Source organism: Rissa tridactyla, chromosome 1 (genome assembly GCF_028500815.1).
Source record: "Rissa tridactyla isolate bRisTri1 chromosome 1, bRisTri1.patW.cur.20221130, whole genome shotgun sequence".
In the NCBI taxonomy this organism is placed as follows: domain Eukaryota; kingdom Metazoa; phylum Chordata; class Aves; order Charadriiformes; family Laridae; genus Rissa; species Rissa tridactyla.
In genome coordinates, this window is record NC_071466.1 from 197,146,962 (window position 1) to 197,166,941 (window position 19,980).

The 19,980-nt window shown below is 43.3% G+C and overlaps 1 protein-coding gene across 4 annotated transcripts in view; it reads right to left on the reverse strand.

Moving 5' to 3' along the window:
* Positions 1 to 19,764, reverse strand: part of TRABD (TraB domain containing) — a 39,693-nt gene extending 19,929 nt beyond the window's left edge. For 2 of the 4 annotated variants that reach the window (XR_008463352.1, XM_054182064.1), the window contains exons 1-5: positions 19,633 to 19,756; positions 7,074 to 7,136; positions 4,738 to 4,816; positions 1,985 to 2,151; positions 851 to 991 (exon numbers count right to left, since the gene is read on the reverse strand). Coding sequence is in view for 3 of the 4 variants with exons in the window: in XM_054182064.1 (XP_054038039.1) it covers positions 851 to 991; positions 1,985 to 2,151; positions 4,738 to 4,816; positions 7,074 to 7,097 (411 nt within the window). In the remaining variant the exon portion in view is untranslated. Of the gene's footprint in view, positions 1 to 850; positions 992 to 1,984; positions 2,152 to 4,737; positions 4,817 to 7,073; positions 7,137 to 19,273; positions 19,336 to 19,628 lie in introns of those variants that run through there. The other 2 variants (XM_054182073.1, XM_054182085.1) reach the window with 2 other exon arrangements.
* Positions 19,765 to 19,980: the final 216 nt, after the last annotated feature.

Sequence of the window (19,980 nt, forward strand, 5' to 3'; positions counted from 1 at the left end):
TATTCTTACGAGGGGTACAATCCTGGAAATTCCCCAGTAACATCAATAAAACAATTCCAATATATAATTACCACACAATCAAAATAACAATCTATGAATTTGTTCATTCAACTGGACACTGGAAACTCTTCTTATTGTTGACCACATACTGCCATTCTTATCAAATATCCTGTCATTTTTAAGTCAACGTTGTGCTGTTTCACTGTGCCTAGCTTAAAATTACTTAAATACAAGCTAACTGTGTGAAACTGAAAAAATACAGGACAACACTTATTTTGCACACACATCCCAGACAGCATCAAACTGCCAGAGTAGTTATGATTTGAATGGAATCCCACATTTTTCAGCCCAGATTTTTCAAAAACTTCCCTTGTGGCCAACTGTCAATTAGAAACTACTCAAAAGCCAAGTGATGAAAATTGAAAAGAAAGAGCAACACACTAGGATGAAGAAGAGATCCAACTAAACAGATCATGACGGACAATACCAAAATTAAGTGCTCCCTAAATAGCTGTGACACAGATGCAGATTGCAGGAATAATAATCATATTTAAATACATTAGCAGAGCATTACAGTTACAAAGTTAGACTTGTGTCCTGCAAATGGAGCAACTGTTAAACCCAGGAAGATTCCTGATGAGATCAACTGCCCACACAATCTCGCTGTGGATCAGAAGCCCTCAATAGTGCAGCTGAAAAAAACCCCACCAAACCCAACTTTGCCACTGTAATGGTACTCTCACCTCGGTGAACAGCACTAGGTTCCCAGCTGGTGGGAACACTGGGTTTGCTTGTAACTTGACAAATTGCTCTTAGCACAAACCTTAAATTCTTACTGTGGCAATCATACCTGCTTTATAGCTTGTTGAAGTTTTTCCAGATTTATTTCTTTGGCTTCTTTTAGTAACGTCTTTTCATCCATCTTTAGCATAGAAACTCTGTACTGGCATAGTTCCACCACCACTACATCAGGCTGCACTTCTTGTATTGTCTGAAAAAGATTAATTTATTTACACCAGTTTAGGAAGGATTAAACAGAAATGCAGCCAATATCAATACCTTCATGAGAAAAGGGACCTAATAAAAGCACATTCCAGCAATTTTCAATTAAAAGAACAGTGAAAGAGTAAATAAGACCTCCAACTAGCTATGTATTGAGAAAAACATTAAGGAAGATGACAGTGAAATGCTTTAGTTACTGGATGCTTTGGGACTGGGAGATGGAGAACACATTGGGTAGGGGTGGGGGTGGAGAAAAACTTGATGTTAAACTTTTCACATTCACAAAGTTCCTTTGACCATACTCTGTGATCATTTGTGATCTGAATTAGAATAAGCTTTGTAAGAACCAGGGTTGACGATTCTGGCACAAGATTCCTCCTCCTCTAGCTCCTGAAGAATAAAGCCACCCTAAACTGCAGGCTTTGCATGAGGTACAGTATGAAATAGGTCCTACTTTCACCACAGCTTCAGACCTATTTGCATCTTGAGAATGGAATCCAAGTTTGGGGCAACATGGTTTTACAGCTCAGTATTATACACCCCCAGCACGCAGAAGTTGTAAACTGCAGTTTCTATTCTAGGCTTTGCATCTTCTCAGCACATCCCCATCACAGCGAGTATGCAACAACCACAGTACGCACTGTAGGTGTGATGTGATGCTGTATCGTGACAGGCAACGTAAGCTTCGCTAGTGAGACTTCTACTTTTAGCACTATATCTGCATTTGCTGTTTAAGGGCAAGTAAAAATATTTGAGATGGTGGAGCAACATACCGCATCAAAAAATTAAGGTAATATGTCTGCCTTTTAGTTCATGCCACAGCACTGTTAGCCCTCCAAGAGCTAACGAGAAAAAAAAAAAAAAAAAAGAGTCCGGAGGTTACACCACAGAACCAAGTCAGAGAGATGGACTTCATTCTGCTTAATGCTGAGTTGACAACATTATAAACATGCTGCTGAGTGGGCTCCCACTTAGTATTTACCTTCACTACATCCTTTTTGCTGCTGTCACTGAAATGGGCTGTTCCAACCACATACACTTTAGAACCATCCTCGGTGTCAAGCTCAGTCACAGTGCTTGGTAAAGTAGGCTTTTTCTGCCTCTTTTTCATCTTCATCTCCAGGAGAATTTTAAATGCATCTGCATCAGCTATAAGTGTAAAGAAAAACAGAAACGAAAAGCACACATGACTATAAAGTGCAGGCAAGTAAAGCAGAAAATAAAAATGTCACCACTAAACAGCAGAGCAGAGCTAAAAGGCCATTAGTTTACCACTGTAATCTTACATTCAATTCTGAGGCTACATCATTGAGAGTGCCACCACTGGAGAGGCTGCCTCCAAGCATGGGTCTCAGTCCAGGTTTCCTACCCTGTGGACACTGGGACAGGTTGTCCACGCAGTTCAGTAAGGGAAAGAGAGAAGCTGTGTGGCAGGTGAGGTGGATAGAGAAGCAAAGAATACTTAGAAAAGGTATCCACTAAATTGGGAAAAAAAAAAAAAGAGCATTTTTTTAAATTCTAGAACAAAAGCGTTCCCTTTTGGAATTTTATCTGCATAAATGATAGCAACCCATGTACACTGGTGTGAGCATCCGGTAAAGTCACCTGCACATATTGGCATGTACAGGATACCTAGAGTACCAATCTTAGCCTTTTCTATGATTAACACACCAGGGATCAGCATACAATTGAAAATAAAACCTTAAGAGGTATTCAGGTCAGGAAACCAATCATTCTTCCCTAGTTTCAACAACAAACTATTTAAGACCAAAATGGTACAATGTGAGTTCAGCCCATCTGTGTCAAGCTTGCCATGGAAAATAGGAAGATCTATCAGTTCCATCACAGTCGCTTGTTAAATGCCAGAAAGCTTCAGCAACTGAGATAGAGAAGCTTCAGTTTTACATCAATGGGAAATACAGTAACTTTGAATGAGTCATCTTTAAGCTGTAATGCATCTTAGAAAAAAAAAAAAAAAGCATCAAGTAGGAAAGTAGAGTTTTGTTTCCAACCAACTCTCTTTCTCTGGCAAGCTGCTGCACAAGTTAGCAGAAGTCTCAAGTGGTCCAGAAGCCTGGAATAGGATCATAATCCCAGGAAAAAACAAGGGTTAGTGAACAGTTTGCAGGCAGGACGTCAAAGTTACAGATAAATTACAGCCTCCTACCATACATTCATTAATTTCATTAATCTGGTTTAACTATGTGGCTCTGGCCCCAGACCTGTCCCACAAATATTTATCTCACAAGATTTTATGTCAAAAAACCCAAAACAAAAGCCACCCTCCAACATCCTCCTTAGTTAGCATTTTAGCAGCCTACTACTTCATGGTCAATACCCAAGAACACGGTGTGTTGCAATCAGTACGGACTGATCTAAGACCATTTTGCTGCCAAAACAGATGGTGATGCTAAGGAGGGGGTGAGGAAAACATGACTGTAAAAGGAAGGAGAAGAGGCAGGGCTGTTGCATTTGTAGCACTCTCAGTCACACAATCATAAAAGCAGCCATAGTAGATCAAGCAAAATCTACAAATATCTTGCCTCCCGCAATGCTCAAAAGTGGATATCTGAGGAAGAATATAAGAAATAGGGAAGTGTGGACAATACTTTCCCAAATATTCTCCTAGCCTAAAGCCATTTATGGCTCAGATTCTCCCAGTTGAAAATGGTTTCTACATATTCAGTAGCCCTTAGAGGATTTAATTTCTATTAATTTTTCATGCCTTCACCTCATACATATATTCAAATAACATGTCGTGTGAAGAAAAAGTGCTACCACAGTGCAATACCAGATGTTATCATTTAAAGACATAATCAAGGAAAACATTCTTAGAAGCAGCTATGATTTTTATTAAACCAGCTTCTATATATGGAGAAAAAGGCAACATAAAAAATTAATCTGCTTCTTTAGGTCTGAATGCTTCTCCCATAGCACTAGTCAAGGCTCTTCTTGCTCCCATGATTGTTATTTCTGAAAGCTGTGATCCCTAGGGATTATTCAGCAACATCAGCATTATAGTAATGTTGCTATGACCGGCTAATTTGCCCTAAAGTGGTTCAGATTATTTGCCAAAAAGCATAACCTGAATGTTCCTATTGTTCAAAATGAGCATCGTATGCATTAACAGTGTAAGGGTGTATCAATAAACACAAGGCAAATCCTAAGAAGCTTTTGTTTTCTCCTCCTGAGAAAGAAATGTCTGTCATCATCTGATCCTTACCATTAAAAGGTAAGGACTGATACTCTTCCTGGGCTTCACAAGACAGTTTTGGCTGGAATACTATTTGCATATCCTGCAGGCTTGGCCTTCATATCCAAACATTATCATGCTGGTACAGGCAAAGTGTTCCATGTGGGACAACTGATTCAACTTCATAACACTAGATGCCAGAACGCCGAAGCAAACATGTACTTATCCATCTCTGGCTTAGACAGCAATGACCAATCTTAAAACAAGAGCTGAGTATACCTATTAAATCAAAATGCATTTACTTTCTTTTGAAAGCACGGGAGCAGCAAACTGATAATCGATATACCATTGCCCTTTCCAAATTTGGTTTATGCAACTGGGCCTTTCTATAAATCATGAACAGATTAAGTCAGATATGACCTCATTCGCATCTCCCTTTTGTGCTAACAGCCACATCCTTATTAGGTAAGGAAAAAGCATGGACATTTAGTTTAATATACTTCCAACATGATACACCCTCCCCAGTCAAACCAGGAACATACAGATATTCTGCGATACACTTGATGTTTCCTTTGGGCCATCTTCTGGTGCATCAGAGGAGGACATTGGATCTGCAGCAGCCTGTATGAAACAAATTCAAAAAGAGGCTGGGAATTATAATGAAATGTTTTAATACATCTTTCCCCTTGTGAGTTTGCTCGATTTGAACCTACATATAATATTCAAGCAAGTAAATAATTTAAGCAGTGTCAATAGTTCAAGATGTCTGTGGTTTTACAACTGTTTTTCTCCTAGCTGGATAAATATGAGGAAGAACGTACTAAAAACTAACCACTTCATGCCTATTTTAAAAGATAGTATTCGTACCTGACATGGAGGGTGTTGCTTTTTTAAAAAATCTGATTCTAGAATAAAAAGAATAAAATTATCTCTACCACTACTGTAGTGTTTTCTGTGCTGGAAATTAAGATGTGCACTATTATTATAATACCATTCCCATTTATAAGGTGGTGTATTTGACTCAACTACCAGTCAGCATTAGTTTGTTGGGAGTCTGACAAAGTTAATCAGCACTCACAAGAATACACACAGCCATTCAAGAAGGGTCTGCTTAAGTATTTTACTGTGTTGAAATAAGTGTAAGGTAATTACACAATATGCACATCCAGTCTTAGGAAATTTACGTGTATGTTGACTTTATATAGATCAGAAATCAAAGCCAAAAGGATGCAAAGCATCTGCATAGTTTTGTTCTCTAAAGGATCAGAAGGTAATTGAATAGATTCCCAGAGACTGACTTTTAAATATTATCACTAGAAGTATATAAGGCGGTCTTTGGCTAACAAAACCTTTCTTATTTTTAACTAACAGGCAAGTTTTGAAACCTGTGCATAGAATTCAAGCAATCCCAGTCATTCAGACTACGTCATCCAAGCCAGAGAAGCAGAGTTAGTGTAGAAAAGAGACTAAGAATCAGGGAAAGCTCAGCTATAAACTATCTTTAGGCAACTATACTAATTCAAAGTCGAATCAGGGTGATTATTGGGAGAATTTGGAATCCTTGAACAAGATTAAGTCAAAAAGTTAGAGACAGGATGTGAATCCATCGTCGTTCAAGTACCCTCCCAATGAAAGACAGTATTAATGAGTCCGCAAGCAGGGAGCCAAGCTCTCATGAAGGAAGTCAGCTTTTTAGCTAGAATGACTGGTTTATTCACTTTGTACTTAACCTGGTAAGATTTAAAACAGGATTGTACAAAGCACATACAGTTGTTAAGACTTTTCAACATGCGTAATTAATTTCCTCTCGCATTCCATTATGCCAAACAATAAATTTCAGATAATAAATCCTGGGTGTCTTACAAATCCTGGGTGTCTTACCTTGGCCCCACTGAAGGTAAGGCAAAATTTATTGCACATTTCATGGAGTAAGACCAAAAAGTACAACAGCTTTACAGGGCAAAGTTTAAAACATTCACAACAACATATCATCCTTTCACTAAAAAGCAAGAGTCTGTTCATTGACAACTGCAAACTGCAATTACACTGCAAATTGCAATTACATTCACAAATCTAATTTAACACCAGCTCAGCTTTTGATCACAACATATGGCTTGACTCTACTGCTTGCATATGTAACTCTAGTCACAAAAATATTTTGTAAAAATGTATCCATCTGTAACATATGGAATTAATCCTGTCACTTATGCTGGCTTTGTCATCATAACAACATTACAACATTGCAGTGGGGAAAAAAAAAAAAAAATAATCACTATGCGCCACATTAAGAGTCTGCCATTCTTTTTTTTTTTTTTTTTAAATTAACTAACAGGACACAGGAACTGACATTCTTGTATCTCATAAGAAAAACATTTCCTGAGCTTCACCTATTACACCAGAAAAAGGTTTTGAGACACATGGATATGGAAGGAGAAGAAAAACAACAGAAAGGGTAGAGAAAAAAGCATCTCTGTTTAATTTGGCAAGGTACTTAACCTATGTGCAGTGAGATCATTTGTATACAACCAATTTGAGTAACTTACTCACAAAACATTTTTTCCTCCTAAAGGGTTAAGCTCATAGGTTAGGCCATTTTCTACAACTCCTCACTTGCAAGGAAATTAATACAAAAGACCCTTTTTAGCTCTTGCAATTGGAGGGAAAAGGACCCTGAAAAGATGAACCTAAATGTGGCAAAAAAATAGCACTCAGCCCCCTATCACCCTGTTTTAAAAAGGGTCTCACACTGGTAGTCTTGACCCTCTGACTTTGCAGACCTTCCCTGAGGACGAGTGGAAGAACCTGGCTGATTCAGAGTCTTGACCTTCCCCGCAACTCTACTGAGAAAAAAAAAAAAGTCTTCAACTCCAAGCCCTACCTCAGGCTGTTGCTCCTCTTGCATCCCTGCAGCGTTGACTTATTTTCACCAACCACAAAAGAACTGCAAGAAGTAAAAGGAACGGAACAGAATTAAACATTAATGGCATAACCCATAATATTTAAGAACTGCAAGGAGGGGTGAAAAAAAAAAAAAAAGGAGAGATGTCTCTACAATCTCTAATAAGAGTTGAAGTAATAAAAGCGGCAAACTGAAGATGCACAAACGTCACCTTTTCAACCGTGCTGCTGTTAAAAAAAACCAATGCCAAACACACACACTCCAAAAAACCCCAACACCCCCCGCCCCCAGTAGGGTAAAACTAGCCTGTTTCACTCCGGTTCTTGAGTTGGCTCTAAATCCAGTGCACAGTCCTGTTCTCACACACACTGAGAATACCTTGATAAACAAGGGTGGATTACATGGGAACTCAGAATTTGCTTTTTTTGCTGTCTAAGATTCTGCAAAAATGCCTTCTTCCTCCAGATCACTCCTAAGTAATTGAAGATACAGGACAGCTGCCAAAAAGGTTTAAGCAATAGCAAAACCTTTGCTCAACTGGATCAGTAGTTCTGTCTTGTCCAAACAAACTACACCAAGACAGGTTTTAGGCATATTTTAGGAAACATCTATATGTCTAGGACTTCACTGCTACAAGGAACAGGAGAGCAGTCACAGTCTTAATATTCAGCTAGAAAGCCACACACATCATTATCTGTTCTGCATCAAGTTATCATGTATATATTTACAAATTTGCCAGGGTCATGCATCAGTAAGATCATGCCTGTGTGAAAAACCCTGGGAACTGGGTTTTCAAACCCTTAGTGAATGGTTTCCATTCCTTACTTTTAAGAGTCCTTCTTCCGTCCACATTGTTCAGGTCCAAAAATTCTCCCTGAAGCTGGGAGAGTGCTATGATTTGACTTTGATGATACTCTAAGGGGATTGCACAGGACACTGGTTCTCATTCTGTTTATCCTCACTGCTATCCCACTAAAATTGAAGTGCTCAATCAAAGTGCTGCTTCTTCACTTCAGCATTTTGGGTTACGTCCCTCTGACCTGTTTCACAGTACCTGCGAACAGTGCCTTATTTTACTAGGCTGGAGAGCAATCCTGACCAGCTTACTCATACAACACGTTTGCAGCCTGGCTCTGAGGGGCGGAGGGACAAGTTCGGTTCCTGCCCTATGTCCCGGTGAGGTTGGAGAAAAGCTGGCTGGCGCCTGGTGACGGCAGATTCCAGTACACGAATGTGGTGGCAAAGCCCCCCCGCCTTCCCAAATGCAATAATCTCCTTGAGTCTGATTAGCACTCTGCATCCTGCTTTCTAGCCTTTGTTTTCAAGTGTTTTGCTTTCTAGCTTTGCTTAAAATACGTTTCTATAAAAAGAGCGTTCTCCCGGGCAGCGTGAAGCCTGCAAGAGTAATTCAGACAGCTGGCACATCTCCCTCCATGCGGGTACGGAGGGACTTTGGCAATTCAGACCTTCACGTTGTCCACGGCTAGTGGTCAGCCAGCAAACAGGAATCACAGCTGCAGGCTGGGCAAGAAAAATGCAGTGACCAAAAACCTGGCTTCTGCATGCTCCGCAGAGCAAAAATCCCCACAAAACCCAACAGAGCCCCGTGCCCCTGGCAGGCAACAGCTACAGACACAGCTCCCAAGCTGCAAGGCAAATACCTTGTTAAAACAAGAACTACACACTGCCAGTGATCCAAGAGGCTCAGTAACAACTATTTATTCAAAAACATGCGAGAAGGCGGCACAGGTAAGTACTCCATTGTTTTTGCTACAACGCATAACTTTTAAATTTAAAACAAGGACCATGCCTTCCCCTTTCCAAGGAGTCAAGTCAAGGAAACTTGGATGTCAGAGTAAGCTGAAAAGGCAGGCGAAGCTGAACTGCTCTTTTCTGCTCCAGCGTTTCTGTGAGTTAGATGTGGTGTGGATGGCTCTAAATAAGCACAGCAGAAGGAAACCCCTGCCCTGAGACCTGCAACCTGAACGGGGACACTCCATCCCACTCATGCCCCACACGAGACAGCCTGCCCAGAGTTGTCTGCTGGCACTGTGGTCTTAAGTGAACCCTGCACCTGTCTTCATCCTGTCCTGTCTCCAATAGACTGGTTTAACTATTTTTTTTTTTTTTTTTTTGACTTGTGCAGTAAACCAGACCAGAGAGCAGATTCAGGTTAAAAAACAACCTTTCCCCCCGCCCCGACCCTACCAAAGCATTTTAAGCTCAGATGACCAAACAGCTGCAGGAACAACTGCGACAGCAAAACTGAAGAGACAGTATGAAGTGGAGATGCTGAAACCAACACTGGCCTCTGAGAAAAATATTTATTCAACTACAACATCAGTCAGGGGTGTACCAACACTCTGATGCTCTGCTATGGGCTCGGTTCTCAATTGGTTTATGTGCAAAATACCACAGTGTTTTTCTGCCAGTGAATCAGCCAGCCCTGAATACAAACTAAAGTTCTAAGCTTGGTTAAGGCCTGTCGGGGTTTGAAAACATGTCTCTTATCTATGAGAGTGCTCTTAAAAATAGTAAGCTGTAAGTTTCAGTTGAAGAATAGACTTCTATACAGAAACACCAAGTGAATTTTTTCCACCAAGTGACATTTTAGAAAACCTCATCCCGTTCTCACCAGTGGGTAAACGATGTGTCTGATATCAGAGAGAGAGAGAGAGATATATCTCTGAAGTGTACTCATGCTAACTAGCACTGCTTTTTATCTGACCTGTACAACCTTTGGAGAAAGGAAAGCTGTTTCTTCAGTGTGGTTCCCAGCTCCGCCATAGCTGGGTTCCAGCATCTGCAGGGAACCCACGGCACAACAGTCACAATGAGAGATCGGGCAGCCACATCAACAGGCAAGTCTGCCATCGCTTTCTTCTAGGAGATCTTGTTCTCAGGTGCTTAGACCTACTCAAGATCCACTGAAGGTGAAATTTTCCACGCAGAAGACCTGTTTCTGGATTATAATTTTTTTCCCCCTTAGAACATGCACAGGCATTCAGGTTATTCAGTCAACGTTAAGAAAATTCTTACAACTGTTTGTCAACAGTAAACTAAAACTCAACTGAACAACTGCTGTGAAAATCTGTGTGTGTTCAAGCTCTTCCTTAGTGTGAGGGACAACAGGCACGAAATATGTCAACACCAGAGTACGGACAAGGCTGACTACTCAGCTAGTCAGTGTCCTCATCAACAACATAGGAGAAAGTTATGGGAACTAGTCCAATGTCATGGACTCCAGGCTGACTTAGCTCATCCACGTGGAAAAGTTACCATCCCTGTATACCTATGTATTCGCAGAAGATATTCACATCCCACGATACTTGAAATATTAATCCCGAAACCTCCAAGAGAGGACTGAACATACCTTGCTGTTTTACAGATTAGGAACTGAAGGATATGAATCAATCCGTGCTTCCTCCCACTGCACCCAACAGCAAGAAAAAGGGTGCTGATTCAGGTCAAATCCTGGCAAGCATCTGGGCAATTTAAATCGAAGCATTTCCAGATTCCTTAGAGCTTGATTTTTCAACTCTGCTAATTTTTTATTTTTTTTTAATACGGTTGAACTTCCTAAAGAAATTAGACTAGGTAACAAGGCAGAGCTTATTTATCTGTGCTTGCTAATGCACAGGTAAATTTTAAACAAATTTGGCAGGGAGGTAAGAGTCTCACAGTCATTCAGAGGTGCTGCTCCTCCAGGAAAAAAAGATTACTGAAGATTACAGGAGGTGGTGCATGTGCGTGTGAAAAAGAAGAGGTCAGCAGAATCTGCCAGGGAACAGAAGGAAATTCAACCCCAAGCTGTAAAGCCACAGGCAAAAGCAGCTGTCAGACAATTATTTATTGTGTCTCATAACATGTATACCACAACATCTCATAACCTCAAGTTTTTCTAATTACCATGGGATTTGGCATGAACATGTGAAACCAATCAAATCCCTCTCCTCCAGCTACTTCAAAGGCCTGTAAGAGGCCCTCAAGAGATAAATCACATACTGAAAATCTCAGATATGACAGTGCATTTCTTTCAGACAAACTGAGAGATGCAGCTTCTAGGCACTCAAAAAGATCAGAGATTAGAAAGTATTTCTGTTCTCTTATCTGCCAGGAGACTGTCTGGATCTGGGATTCATTCCTCCTGCTGAGAGTGCCACCAAGAAAATTCCTGGAGCCAGAAGAAACAAGAAGGAGCCTGACCTGGCTCCTTACGATCCAGTAAGATTGGGCTTTGCCTCTAGTATTTTCTTGAAAGGACTCCTTGATAATTGAATTCACAATTCAGTCTCCAACTCAACCAGCTTTTTGCCCAGCAAGTGGAATTCTTTTGCTTGTTTCACCCTCGCTAGTCCCAGAGTGCTTGCCATTCACTGGGTGAGTAAATATTGTTCTTTATGTATACAGGTATGAACAAATGAAGCCCTTTTCCCAACTCTTCAGATACCTAGGCAACAAACAGGAATTTCTGAGACCACCCAAAGAACCGTAAACCTAAAATTTAGCCATTACTCATCTTACTCATAGGTACCTATTTCCTTTCGAGGTCTTCCTGTCCTGACAGCACACACAGGGCAGCCGTTCACACTGACAACAGCACTGTGGAAAAAGGGCTATATTTTTCCCCTACACTTTGGGGATTACTCTTTTTTCCCCACAACACAAGTTCAGAAAGTAACCCACAGGTAAGCGCAACATCTTCTAGCAATGCTTATCCTGCAATGTGTGACAAAAGCAAAGTGAGAAAGACCTCCCTGCCATGCTATTTCACATCAGTCCTCCAGCTTTCCTTATGTAAAACAGCTTCAGCAGAGCTTCCTCTTCGCCTGAAATCTGCTTGTGAACTACTAGCTCATTTTTCATGCTGGGTAGTCTTAGCTGACAAAAGTGTTTCGGTTCTAGCTGCATATTTAGGCATCTGAAACTTTCTTAGCTCGCAGTCTCGAGGAGACAAGAGGTATACTCACAAGTCAGGGGTTCTAGCAAGGCAAGTTACAGGCACTAAAACATGAGCTACCGTTAAAGAATTAATGCCTTTTCTCCTTTTGTTTCAACTAGGTAGTTCAGTGAGAAAATTCAAGCACAACACAGAGGATGGACAGGCAGTTCATTAAGGTATCCTCCTACAGCAGGGCTGAATTTCTTCCTTTATTGTCTTGTCTAAATTTGCTTCCTTCAGACAGTGATTCAACTGAATCAATAAAAAAGCTTTTTTAAAAACTCTCATGCTCCTTCTACCTATGAAACAATCTAGTCAGCTACTCTTTAAAAAGATTTTTATTGAATGTTGTTTTCCTTCTGAGCAATACAGAAATTCAGAAGCAGCATTTGCTTTCCTCAGCACAGTGATATTGCTAGGGGGAAATAAAGTTCTCTGTAGTCTTATAATTGCTCTGTGTTCTCTATGTGCTGCATACGCATCAGAAGAACTAGTAAGAAGCTAGGAGCTACAATACTGCCACAACTTGTTTCACCTTTTATTGAAAGGGAAAGTCAACAATTCTTATGTTTGATTTCCTCCTCCCTCCAATCTAAATGCATGTATTACTGCTTTTGATACTTACAATATTCCCTAGCATTGCAGAAGGCATCCACACCTCTCTGTACTCAGAGTATTAGTCCTGCAGCCTCTGAGATGGGATTATATGTACTTCCTTGTTTTACAAATAAGAAACTGAAGCACATGAATACTTAAATTCATCTACAAACCTGACCTCTGGTATCTAAGGAAGTAATTAGGAGGCTACTGGAGCTTTCAAAGTGTCGCGATTTTGCAATGCGAATTTTCCTTTGTTTTTAATCATTGACCCTTCAGAAGATGATCATCATCACCACCCCCCTGAGACAGCACTTCCTCACAGTAACATGCCAACATCACTCATCCTTGTTCCTCTAGCGTCACTGTGGGGAAGATGAGAGGTAGGCTAAGGACTGAACTTGATTCAAGAGCAAGCTGCTGAACAATAAAGCAGGTGTTCTCCAGGAGCACACCTCACACAGGGCACACTGTAACCAAGCCAGAACTGACCTGTGCTGGAATTAAGCCACAGGCACATGCAAACAACTATTTCATAGAATCATAGAAACGCTTAGGTCAGAAAAGACTTTTAAGATCATCAAGTCCAACCATAAACCTAACACCACTAAGTCCACCTCTAAACCATGTCCCTGAGTGCCACATCTACACGTCTTTTAATTACCTCCAGGGATGGTGACTCAACCACTTCTCTGGGCAGCCTGTTCCAATGTTTGATTACCCTTTTGGTGTAGAAAATTTTTCCTAATATCCAATCTAAACCTCCCCTAGCACAACTTGAGGCTGTTTCCCTCTTGCCCTATCACTTCTTATTTGGGAGAAGAGATTGATCCCCACCTCGATACAACCTCCTTTCAGGTGGTTGTAGAGAACAATAAGGTCTCCCCTCAGCCTCCTTTCCTCCAGGCTAAACAACCCCAGTTCCCTCAGCCGCTCCTTGACTTGTGCTCTAGACCCTTCACCAGCTTTGTTGCTCTACTCTGGACATACCCCAGCACCTCAATATCCTTCTTGCAGTGAGGGGCCCAAAACCGAACACAATACTCAAGGTGGGGCCTCACCAGTGCCAAGTACAGGTGGACGATCACTTCCCTAGTCCTGCTGGCCACACTCTTTCTGATACAAGCCAGGATGCTGTTGGCCGCCTTGGCCGCCCAGGCAGACTACCGGCACATATTCAGCCAGCAGTTGACCATCACTCCCAGGTCCTTTTCCACCAGGCAGCTTTCCAGACACTTTTCCCCAAGCTTGTAACGCTGCACAGGGTTGTTGTAACTCAAGTGCAGGACCCGGCACTTGGCCTTTTTGAATCTCATACCATTGGGCTCGGCCCACCGATCCAAGCCCACTCAGGTCCCTCTGTAGAGCCTTCCTACCCTCAAGCAGATCAACACTCCCACCCAACTTGGTGTCATCTGCAAAATGACTGAGGGTGCGCTCATTCCCCACATCTAGATGGTTGATAAAGATATGAAACAGAACTGGCCCCAGGACTGAGCCCTGGGGAACACCACTTGTAACCGACCACCAAGTGGATTTAACTCCATCCACGACCACTCTTTGGGCCCTGCCATCGAGCCAGTTTTTCACCCAGTGAAGCGTATGATCATCCAAGCTATGGGCAGACAATCTCTCCAGGAGAATGCTGTGGGAAACAGCAAAGGCTTTACTAAAGTCTAGGCAGACATCATCCCCAGCCTTTCCCCTCATCCACTAAGCAGGTCACTTTGTCATAGAAGGAGACTGGGTTAAATTCATGAACAGCCTCCTGACCCAGCCCTCTAACACCAGTATCCCTGGCCAGAACACAGCTTCGTCCGCTTGGGATAAACTGTGGCAATAAAAATTAACTTACATCTACATGCACCAAGTGTGCCATGTTCCATCCTCTAAACCAGCAGTTTCACTAGCCACCGATACTCAGTTTAGCTGGTACAGCTTGTGCGCTCCAGATTCATAATATGCGCTGCATAAGTACATCTTATGTGAATGCTGCTACCCATTAACAGGGCCACTTATTTGATGTAAACAGAAGAGGCGTATCAATACCTCAGAAGATACAGACATAACTTTTCTCCCACTGACAAACTGTTGCACTCATTACTCGCTGTCTGGAATACCTACCGAAGTACCTTCCATGCCTAACATTTAACCTATAAGGCGGCAAAGCCAAATCAAGAGATAGCCCCTTATGTCTCTGCACCGTCCTCTGCAACAGAAGCAGAGTATTTAAGATTGATGAGTTTTTTTCCATGCTTATGCACAGAAATCTTACAAATGTTTACAAACAAACTATCATCAGCTCCAAATGTTGTCTCTTCTCTGTTGATAGACTGACTGCTCATACTCAGAAGGATGCATCAGCTGAAACCTGCTTGCCAATTGATGCAACAGCCCCAAATTCAGAAATTGGAACGTATTTCAAAACCATCACCAAGGTGACCTACTCTACATATTGCACGTATCTCTTTGACACAACCCACGCCTTTGAAACTCAACTGAGCAACTGGTTCTGTGATCACAGATGGTGTAGACTGCAGCTCTGGTTTCTCATGACTCAGAAAGTTCATAAATTTCAAAACACAGATTTTTACCCTCTAAGCATCAATGAGATGTTCGTGCAACATGAACTGTGCTGATGCATGCAGCCTAAACTCAGGTACCTGCACACTGAAGCCAACATCCATTTGCATGCTTTGGAAGCTAAAAGATAAGTCACAGACAACTAAACTCATTTTGTTTGAAAGAAGGTGTAGGAACATGAAAATACCTGGCCTGGGACACTGATGCACTGAAAACACGTTTATCAGCAAAAGACAAGAAGAGGTTCTCATATACGTTTTGTGTTTTTAGAAGCTATTGTTATTACATTAACTACAGCTAGTAGGTAAAATGACTAACTACAAGGTGAATCAGGATGTTAATGCAGAGCAGAATTGAGAACAAACAATAGGCCAAATCCTTACTGTTTTAAGAGGCTGCTACATTCAGAAACATGGGACAGAAAGGCCAAAGTGACATGGCCCAAGCCTGGCCAGTCACTCAGAAATTCACACTGCCTTAGAACCTACACACCAACCCAAGTCACTTTCCTATTCTATTCTAATATGAATAAAAGATATGTGAATTCAGGGAAGATTTGGAACAAAAATAATTTTATTAGACTCTCCTGCGATCAGCAGATTGGGGTAAGATATCCACTCAGCACATCTCCTCCCTCCAGGCCATTCGAAACTATGAGCCAAGTGCTACTTCTGATTCTGGGGAACCTTCTGCAAAACATTCTCAAGCAGAGCAACAGGAAAAGAGCACAGCTGCTGTATGCACAGTTCCTATGGCGTTCTAACAAGAAGAAATTTTCCACTCTCTGTTCATTACCTACAAGCAGCCAGCAAAGGAGATGGATCAAGAAGTTCTGCCATGGACAACTAACTAGTGGCTTGGAAGATATTTGACTGTGGGCTACAGAAGTGTTGCAGAATTCTTAAAATCCACACACACATTTATTCCACGTATCAATGGCTGTCTGCTGAGATATGCAGAAGCTGGGTTTCCAGACAGTGTCACATTCATTCATTTTGTTCTGAACACTTTTAAATGCAATCCTTATAATGGTAAAATTGGCATTTTGTAGGACAAAATAATTTTGCCCAACTGCCAAACACATTATTTATCAGCGCTCTTCTGCCTGCCCCTTCCATCCTAGTCTCCAAACAGTGGCGGTAACAAGCTGATCTGTTTTTCAAAATCATCAGGTGATCACAAAAGCTAGAAAACATTTGTTACATGACACGGGCCCACGTACTGTCAACAAGCAAAGACACACAGCTCTACTGTGGCAGGGAACTGAAGAAAGAGGGTCAGGTTTCAAGACAGACTTGAAGACGACAGGGAAGCAAAACCCCAGGAAAGCAAAACCCCAGGAAAGCAAGCTAATTCCAGCCTGCAAACACAGGAGCCCCACGTGTTAGCATTAACCGTTCAGTATTACAAACACACACTAATCAGGAAAGTCGTTCTGCTTGCAACTCCATCTAGCTGCTGCACCACTCATTTAACGTGTGAAGCACCCTGCACCTGACAAGCTCAGAAGTTAAAAAAAAAAAGATCTTCCCTCAAAAGATGATCTCTATTTCCATTCCTATCTGCTGCCCTCCAAAGAAATGAGAAAACCCTCAGCAATTCCTGATCCTGGTTGCTTTATTTAGACTTCTTTATTGGCTACCCTGTAACTATCTCTCTTACTGTCCTTCTGAAGGATGGCTCCCAGTTGTACAACACATGAGATATGCGTCCTGCCGAGGTAAGATCAGGATCTCCAGAGGTACTGCATAGGTGACTGGAGACCTGTTTTCAGCTTCTTCAGTGTTCGTGTTGCTGTTGAGCCGTGGTGCAGGCTCCTGCTCCCTCTCGCAAGCCTGCACACCCTTCCTGCAGAGACACAGACCTCTCAACACAGGTGTGCGATGTTGCACTCTCCATACAGATGAGGTTGTTTTGCAGACAGCTTGCAGGGCTTAATCGCTGGAAAATGTGAACTCCCGGAGCTCCAGTGTAGCCTCTCCTGCACTTTGAGATGTGGTGTCATCAGGATGCTTACATGCATCTATGTGGAGATTCTAAGTCCCTGCAACCCTTGGTGATTTCAATCAAACTGCACAGCACACCAACTAAAGGTTGGGGGGTGTAAGGAAGGAGGCAGGAGGAGAAAACAGACTCTCTAACTTTTTTTTTTTTTTTAATAAGAAAAAGAAGTGGAAAGGAAGGAAGAGAGCATGTCACTAACTGCATGCATGTTGCAGTTAACATTGAAGTTATATGCCCCCAAGTCATTTTGCAGACAGGAAAAAGAATTCACTCCCATTTGTAGAGTTTGTAAATTCAAATGCAGGACCACAGTATTAACTAACACATTCCTAGCATCTCAAATTTGATTAGCCGTTTACAAAAACCTTCAATAATTGAAGGTCTGACCTGAGAAACAATTCATGTAGGTGTCTGCAAATAGGTTTCCAATCTAGTAACAACCATTACCAACAGAATTTACTGGCAAGATCTAGTACTAAATCTTTGACAGACAACTGGTGCTGCTAACGAGCGTGGACCTTCCCTGGCAGGACAAGGAGAGCTGCAGAACTCTTCCTTCCTACTGGCCCTGGCTGGCAGAGCACACGCTGCGATACCACTTCGGGCAGCTCTAGTTACACACCACTCCCACTAAATCTGGAGCATGCTTATCTTTGGCCTGCTCTCATTTTTTCATTTCCTAAGACTGCCCCAAATTTCCACTTTTCCAGAGTAGCACACAAGGAAAAAGAAGATGCTTTCTGAAAAGTACTACTAAAAAAAAAAAGAAAAAGGCAATTGGATGACTCTCCCACAAATAAGATGCCAATACCACTGTGTTTTATTCACAGCTGTCGTGGCAGCAGCAGCAGTGTTTCATCATATTTACCATATGGAAGAAAGAATGCACTGAAAAATACATATAACTCTGCTAGCACTGAATTAAACAATATCTGAGTCTACAGTTAAGACACAAGAGTGCCAGACACTGCGACGGCTGACAAATTTACAATCAGCAATTCAAGTCACTGAAACTTGAAAGTCTACTGAAAGCCACAAACAGCAGGGCACAAACCAACGCCCCAGCCATAACCCAGCATTTTCAATTAATAAACTCATAATAATTAATAATAATTAAATGTACGCATTTCCCCTACTGCATAAGATCCATTCCCTGCTAAAATACAGCAGGGAAACCCCTGAAATCTGTTTTGTTGTGGTTTGGTTTTTTTTGTCTTTAAACTTCTGCTTTACTCTGTTAGATTTCCAAGAAGGAATACGTGCATTAACAGCTGAACAGTAGGTGCACTGACACATGTCTCTACAAAATGGAGAAGTGAGGACATTCCAGGTACCTTTTATATTTCTTGGGACTACTGCTAACACCACCACCTCGCTTTTAAAAGCCCGTCCTCTCACTTTTCCAACAGAGCAGCAGCTGCTCAGCAGTGGCAACTTTCTGCAAAGTTTCACCAAACAAAAACATTCTCTCTCTTCCTGAAGGCTAGCCAAAAATTCCTTGTACGGATACCAGCCTACGGAATCATCGGGACAGGTATTTTTTCCCCCCTCAAGAGAAAAGCACAGGCCATGCCTAGGACACGAGTTATTTTCGAGTCCTGGGTTAATTAGATCTATTTTCAGAGGTGAATTCAAAATCCTGATTTCAAAGATTATCGCATGCGATGCACAATGCGGACGGCCTGAAAGAGTCACAACTGTTTGGCGACCAAAAAAAAAAAAAAGGAGAGATGAATAACCCTGAGTCTTTTCTTTTTTTTCCCCTCTCCAGCTCACCGTCACAACCAAAACCGCGAGCAAATCCCACGCTTTCATCACGAAACACCCAAGAAAACGTACAACAGCCCGGCGTGCTCTGCCCACACCGCGCCCCCGCCCCAACCTCCCCCTCCCCCCCAAGCCAGGAAACGGCCATAACGGCCACACCGCGGGGAGTCCCCGAGCGTCCCCGAGTCCCGCGGCAGGTCGCCGGCCGGCCAGGCCTTCTCGCCGGGCTCCGGCGGGGAAAGGGGCGAGCAGCGGCCACCCCTTTCCCTGCGGAGCGGGGACTTACGGAGAGAGGCCGAGCTCGCCCCCACACGGAGACAGGCCCTCAGCCCGTCCGACCGGTCACCGACGGGCCAGCGCCGAGCCGGCCCCGGCCGCCCTTCCCGGCGTGCCGGCCACCTGAATGGGCCGGCCCGGGTACGTGAGGGGGCAGGCGGCATAGCCGCCTCCCCTCGCCGCCTGCCCCCTCACGTACCCGGGCCGGCTCCCCACCCGCCGGGCGAAACACGACAACCCCCCCGTTTCCCCTCACACACCCGCCCGCACCGGCGCTCGGCCCCAACATGGCACCGCCGCCGCCGCCCCCCGTCAGGAAGCGGAGCATCGCGGCCGCCCTCCCCCGGCCCCTCCGCCTCTCTCACTTGCCGTGCTGGGCGGCGGATCCCGCTGGGGGAAGAAGGAGAAAAAGAAGGAGGAGGAGGCAGCGGCAACTCCGCGGAGCTCCGGCGCCAGGGACACGCTAGCCGGACAACATGCTGTATTAGTCATTCATAAAGGGGGGGGCGGGCCCGGCGCCGCTGGGCAACCTGGGCCTTGTAGTCCCTCGCCGCTTCCGGGCCGGGCGGTGGCGAGGGGCAGCGGGCGGCTGCGGACTACAGCTCCCAGGGCCACCGGGCGGGCCCATGGGCCGCGGGGCCCGGTAGCCGCCGGTCTCCCCCCTCCTCCCGCCTCGCCCGGCTGCGCTCCGCCGGCCACGGCTGGGTTTCTGCGCCG